This window comes from Nicotiana tabacum, chromosome 9 (assembly GCF_000715075.1).
Source record: "Nicotiana tabacum cultivar K326 chromosome 9, ASM71507v2, whole genome shotgun sequence".
NCBI classification, from domain to species: domain Eukaryota; kingdom Viridiplantae; phylum Streptophyta; class Magnoliopsida; order Solanales; family Solanaceae; genus Nicotiana; species Nicotiana tabacum.
In genome coordinates, this window is record NC_134088.1 from 42,633,516 (window position 1) to 42,640,560 (window position 7,045).

Sequence of the window (7,045 nt, forward strand, 5' to 3'; positions counted from 1 at the left end):
GCCCATATCTAGCCCTGAATGCTGTCTTCAGAATATCTTTCTCTCTAACCCTTACCTGATGGTACCCGGACCTCAAATCTATCTTCGAGAAATACTTGGCACCTTGCAACTGATCAAATAAATCATCAATCCTCGGGAGCGAGTACTTATTATTTATCGTTACCTTATTCAACTGTCTATAATCAATACACATCCGCAAGGAACCATCTTTCTTCCTCACAAATAACATGGGTGCTCCCCACGGTGATGTACTAGGTCTGATAAAGTCTTTTTCAAGCAAGTCCTTTAGTTGTTCCTTCAACTCATTTAGCTCCGCGGGTGCCATTCTATAGGGAGGAATAGATATTGGTTGAGTATTTGGTAGTAGGTCAATAGCAAACTCAATTTCTCACTCTGGCGGAAGACCCGGAAGATCATCGGGGAAAACATCGGGAAACTCATTAACCACAGGATAGATGGAATGGTTGGTGACTCTACTTTCACATCCTGCACCCGAACTAAGTTACAAATATAGCCATTTCTAATCACCTTCTTTTCCTTGAGATAGGAAATAAATCTACCTCTCGGCGATGCCGTATTACCTTTCCATTCCAAAATAGGGTCCCCTAGGAATTGGAATCGGACCATCTTGATCTACAATCAACGTTGGCATAACAAGAAGCCAACCAATCCATACCCATTACAACATCAAATTCTACCATATCTAACTCGATTAGGTCTGCTACCGTAGATCGACTATGAACTATTACTATACAATCTCTATATACCCGCCTAGCTATCACTAAATCCCCAATAGTTGTGGACACCTCAAAAGGTTTAACCAACTTAGGTTTTATTCCAAACTTACTAGCAACCAATATAGTAATATATGATAAGGTGGAACCTGGGTTAATCAATGCACATATATCATACGAGGAGACTGATTATATATATGTAACAACATCCGGTGACGACTCTTGATCCTGTCGACCTGCTAATGTATAAATGTTGTTCTGAGGATCGCTCGAGCTAGATGCTCCACCTATGCCTCTAACACGACCGATTAGTGCTTGTGAACCTTTCCTATGGGGTGTACTGATGATGACGAACCAACTACAGATCCTACTGGCTGAACTATGCTTGTACCATCTCTCGTCAGACAATCTCTCATAACATGGCCTGGATAACCACAAGTATAACCAACACCCAACCCCATACGGCACTGCCTGACATGCTGCTTACCACACTGAGCACATCGTAGCAAGGGTGGCCTCATCCGACTTGACTCACCCTTATACTGAGAACTTGAGGCCCTGAATATGTGGAACGATCAAATCTCCTATTGGAAAACTGAGGGGGTCCGCTTGTCGATGGCTGGGCTGGATATCTCGGGTATTGTTGTCTCTGACCACCTCGAAACTCACCAGAAGGACCCGAAGATCTTGCTCTCTTACTCTGGCCCCTATCATGCTCACGACCGGCCTTCTGCTTCTGTTTAAGCTCCTCTACACCCTGAGTGTATGCCTGAATATGATAAATATCTATGCCTGGCTGAAGTGAGACCGACATACAGTCGTTAAGCAGGTGCGGCTCCAACCCCATCACAAACCGGTGAACCCGATCCTCCATCTTAGCTACAATAGTGGGAGCATACCTAGACAACGAATCAAACTGAAGACTGTACTCCTGAACAGTCGTGTTACCCTGCCAAAGGGTTAAGAACCTATCAACTCTAGCCCGTCTAAGCTCTGGTGGTAGATAATGATGAAGAAAAGCCTTTGTAAACTCATGCCATACCAGTAGAGGGGCATCCTCACCTCTGGACAACTCCCAAGACTCATACCAATTAACTGCAACAACCTGAAGTCTATAGGAAGCTAGTTCAACTGACTCAGTCGTGGTGGCCTTCATTACCCTCAAAGTCCTCTACATCCTATCGATAAATACCTGAGGGTCCTCGTTTGGATATGCTCCAATAAATACCGGAGGGTCCAAATTAATGAAATCATGAACCCTCGCACTGATGGCCCTATCTGCATGACCAATACCTACTTCCTGATGCCGAGATTGTGCGGTTACTAATCGAGTCAATAGTTGAATAACATCTCTCATCTCTTTACCCGGTGCATCTAGTTGAGGAGCTGGATGTACAGGGGCAGGTGCTAGAGCTGGTGCCCCTCGGAGCTCCTCTGGAGAGGGCGGGGTATGTGAAGTCTAAGATGGAATCTCACAACGAGACTCTCCCAAAACCCTGGTAACTTATGGCGCTCGACTCGTAGTCTCATCAGCCACGGACTTGCCCTTCTGGGCAGCAATAGCCTCTTTAGGCATCGCTAAAAACATAACACATCGTTAGGAAAATGAATTCTTATACCGCACGATCTAAGATAAGAAAGAAGGATAACATCCTATATGTTCTGTAGTCTCCTATTTATAAATATGGTGCACAATACACTTATAAACAAGACTCTACTAGACATGGTCTATAGACAACCCTAGGACAGAACTGCTCAGATACCACTTTTTTCACGACCCAAACCGATGGGCCATAACGTGTGCCCGACTCCTACCTGTCGAACACCCCTAAGCATGCCTCTAAGATATAAATATAAATTAAGGGTAGGCCATGAATAACATATGTCATTAAACTGCTGGATCACGTGAATAAGATACGTGAGGAAAAACTGTCCAAAAGACATAGATATATATACATGTGGAATACGGTAGGGCGAGCCGACAAGGCTGCTATAGACAACTATATATCCAAAACAAGAAGCCGACAAGGTCACATATTATCCAACGTACATGACTATATACAGACCTCTAATAGAGTGTACAACTGTATAAAGGGCGGGACTGGGCTCCATCGTGCCCATATCTACATACAAAAATAGCTTACCAAAACTAATAACAACTCCGGATCAAGTGGAACACACCAACTCTCGCTGATCAAGGATCCTAAAAAGGAGGACCGTCAGCCTGTCTACCTGCACCTACGGGCATGAAACGCAGCTTCCCCAGGCAAAAGGGACGTCAGTACGAATAATGTACTGAGTATGTAAGGCATGAAACTCTATACATAAAAGACATAAAAGAAACATGGAGTAAAGTAATCCACCTGTAAGTCTAAATAACTTTGTGAATCCTGAAATATTCATAAGTTCATGCATGTATGTATAAATGTTGTATCATACATAGGTATATGTGTACATAACATCATCAAGCCTCTGAGGGCAACCCGTCATATCATCCCGACCTATGTGGGCGAAATCATCAACATATACCAACTGATCAGGTGGTGGTGTGTATATAATGCCATAACCTTTCCCCATATCCCATATACATATAATATACGCGTATATAATGCCATATGGTCATGGGTCGATATACATGTATAAATGAATGCAATGCATACGAAGTAAGTTAATAAGATCTCTCGGGTCATGACATGAACAGACGATGTGATAGTAGGACATATAGGGAATCAAGAACATAGGCAGTCCTAGTACTTCTAGGAATAGAATCATTTGTGAAAGTTGTGTGCTTTCTCGTTTCATTGCATCATGTGGATCATGCCAAAAGGAAAGAAGGGATAGCCTTAACATACCTGAACCGATTCTCTCGACAATCCCTCTAACACAAGCCAATTGCGACGAAACACGCAACGATGGATCGGAGTAGGGAAAATCCGTATAATATTCTTGAGAAAGATTGTATCGTATTCTCTTAGAATCGAAATTCTCACATTGGTAAGTAGTCTTGTATGAATTTTGTAGCAAATCACGTTGCTAACATATATTCTTGTTTGAATTTGCTAAAGCCTTCTTTCCTTACATTGTAGAGATATAAAACATCTCCTTAAGTGATTTAGAGAGGTTTTTAATCTTGGTGGGTGTGGGCCCCACTTAGGTGATGGCCTAGCCACAAGACTCTCTTAAATGTGCCACCTTGCTACATGATTTAAGAGTCATTATTTGGGCATTGGGGGGGGGGGGGAATTTCCCACCCAATAATTATCCACCAATCCTTAATTAACTTGTTAATCCCCCACTAATTCAATAATTTACCAATTATCCATATAATTAAAAATTATCTCAAATTACATAAAATACTAATCACTATTAACACACTTTATACACCTTACTATTCTGGTCATGCGGTACCTTGTATGGCACTAGTCCATAAATACCGGGTATTATATATCGGATCGTATTTTATCCCAAATTGAAAACCTTCAACGAAACTCATTTTTTTTTATTCGTTTACCCTCTAACCTTCACGACACTCACTTATCACTTGTTACAAATAACATAAATACTTATAACCTCAAAAATAATCTCATTCCCGAGCTTAGGTTGATTAACTTACGGCGAAACTTTAACATACAAAATGCGGTATGTAACAACTTTGTTCTGTTGATGTCGATCTTTCGTGATACTTCTGACAACGCGGTTGCTTGCCGTTGCGACTGCGTCCTAATTCGAACTAATGCATTACAAAATTTTTCCTAAGGTTATGACCGAACCCTTTCAGGTTGCCTACGTATCCAAAACGGAATCAGGTCTGAACGTAATTCGTGGATTATCATAAAATATGATGAAGATGACCGAGCCTGACTCAGGCAGCCTACATATCCAAATGGAATAAGGTCAAATCATAGTTCTATTACAACATATGCAAAATGATAAGTTTAGGAATGAAAATGGCCGAGTCTTACTCAGACTGCCTACGTATCCAAATGGAATCAGGCAAGAACTTAGTTCAATTACAAAAGGTGTCTGAATCTGATGAGGATTGCCTACGTATTCCTTTTTGAGGAAATCAAGTCGGTGTAGTTCCCCGAGCAACATACAAAAGTGATATTTGGTTTTTCTATTACAAGAGAAAGGAGTGAGAGAAACCGAACCCTACTTGGGTTGCCTACGTATCCCTCTGTGGGACGTCAGGTTGAACGTAGTTCTATTATAATAAAAACCTAACTCTATTTGTCTTCAAACATAGTATCTCTTGATTGCGTCTGAGTTGATGGGCTTCGTGTTGATTCTTCCATCTATTGCTGCTAAGATTAGAGCTCCACCCGACAATGCCCGGTGAACCACGTAAGGACCTTGCGAGTTTGGTGTGAACTTTCCTTTGGCATTTTCTTGGTGAGGAAAGATTTTCTTCAAAACCAACTGCCCCGGCACGAGGAGAGGCTTCATTCTCTTATTAAATGCGCTGGCCATCGTGTTCTGATTCAGCTAACCATGGCATATTGCATCCATTCTTTTCTCGTCAATGAGCATGAATTGCTCCTGTCTGACCCGTATTCATTCTGTGTCGTCCAATTTTGCTTCTTGAATGACCCTTAAATACGGTATTTCGACCTCTACGGGTATCACAGCTTCAGTACCATATACCAACATGTACGTCGTTGCCCCAGTGGATGTTCTCATGGTGGTTCGGTAACCCAGTAAAGCGAAAGACAATTTCTCGTGCCATTTTCTATGATTGTCCACTATCTTCCGTAGAATTATCTTGACATTCTTGTTGGCTGCCATGACTGCCCCATTTATTTGTGGCCTGTAGGTTGTGGAATTGCGGTGGTTCTGAACTTCTTGCAGATTTCTCTCATGAGGTCACTGTTGAGGTTAGCGGCATTGTCAGTGATGATAGACTCTAGTATCCCAAATCTGCAGACAATGTTGTTTCGGACGAAATCTGCCACTACATTCTTTGTAAAGGCCTTATAAGTTGACGCTTCGACCCATTTAGTTAAATAGTCGATAGCTACCAAGATGAAGTGATGTCCATTTGATGCGGTGGGCCTTATAGGTCCAATCACGTACATGCCCCAAGCGGCGAACGGCCAAGGTGAACCCATTACGTTTAACTCATTTGGCAGAACTCGGATAAAATCCCCGTGAATATGGAACTAGTGATACTTCTGTACATATCAGATATTGTCTCTTTCCATATTAATCCAAAAGTATACAGCTCTCAAGATCTTCTTGGCTAATGTGAACCCTTTCATGTGGGGTCCGCACATTCCTACATGTATTTCCTCCAATAACCGGGTTGCCTCGATAGCGTCAACACATCTCAACAAACCTAAATCTGGGGTCCTCCTATACAGGACTTCCCCGTTGAGGAAGAAATGGTTTGCCAACCTCCTAAGGGCTCTCTTTTGACCATTAGTAGCATTCTCCGAGTATTATCTGGTTGCAAGGAATTTTCTGATGTCGTGATACCATGGTTTACCATCTGGTTCTTCATCTACATGGAAGCAATAAACATGTTGATCCCTGATCTCTACCTCGATAGGGTCGATGTATTTCTTGTCTAGATGCTGAATCATAGATGATAGGGTTGCAAAGGTGTCGGCGAACTCGTTCTGAATCTTGGGGACCTGCTTGAACTCAATCTTTGTGGACTTCTTGCATAGCTCCTTCACGCAGTGCAGATACAAAAGTACCTTGACATTCTTGATGGACCATTCCCCTTGGACTTGGTGTATCAATAGATCAGAATCCCCTATGACCAAAAGTTCTTTGACGTTCATGTCTACTGTCATTCTAATCCCAAGGATGCACACTTCATATTCAGACATATTATTAGTACAAGGGAACCTTATCTTTTCTGATGCTGGATAGTGTTGTCCAGATTTCAAAATCAGGACTGCCCCAATTCCGACTCCTTTGAAGTTTGCTGCTCCATCGAAAAACATTCTCCATCCAGGGTACTATTCTGCAATATCTTCTCCAGCAAATAATACTTCTTCATCGGGAAAATACGTAGTAATTGGTTCGTAATATCCATCCACCAGATTCTCTATGAGGTGGTAGGCTAAAGCTTGCCCTTTGATAGCCTTCTAAGTTATGTACATAATGTCAAATTCGCCGAGGAGAATTTGCCATTTAGCTAGATTCCCGGTAGGCATCAACTTTTGGAATATGTACTTGAGCAGATAGAACCGAGATATCAGATGCGTAGTGTATGTTGACATATAATGCCTTAGTTTTTGGGAAATCCAAGTCAGAGCATAACAAGTGCATGCTATCAGAGTATACTTGGCCTCACATGGCGT

General features: G+C 42.1%; 2 protein-coding genes across 2 annotated transcripts; both read right to left on the reverse strand.

Moving 5' to 3' along the window:
- Positions 1 to 5,530: 5,530 nt before the first annotated feature.
- On the reverse strand, positions 5,531 to 5,842 carry LOC142163865 (uncharacterized). Its single transcript, XM_075221012.1, has one exon. The coding sequence runs from the start codon at positions 5,840 to 5,842 to the stop codon at positions 5,531 to 5,533; it is 312 nt and encodes a 103-aa protein (XP_075077113.1).
- Positions 5,843 to 6,172: 330 nt separating this feature from the next.
- On the reverse strand, positions 6,173 to 6,685 carry LOC142163866 (uncharacterized). The gene has a single exon (XM_075221013.1). The coding sequence runs from the start codon at positions 6,683 to 6,685 to the stop codon at positions 6,173 to 6,175; it is 513 nt and encodes a 170-aa protein (XP_075077114.1).
- Positions 6,686 to 7,045: the final 360 nt, after the last annotated feature.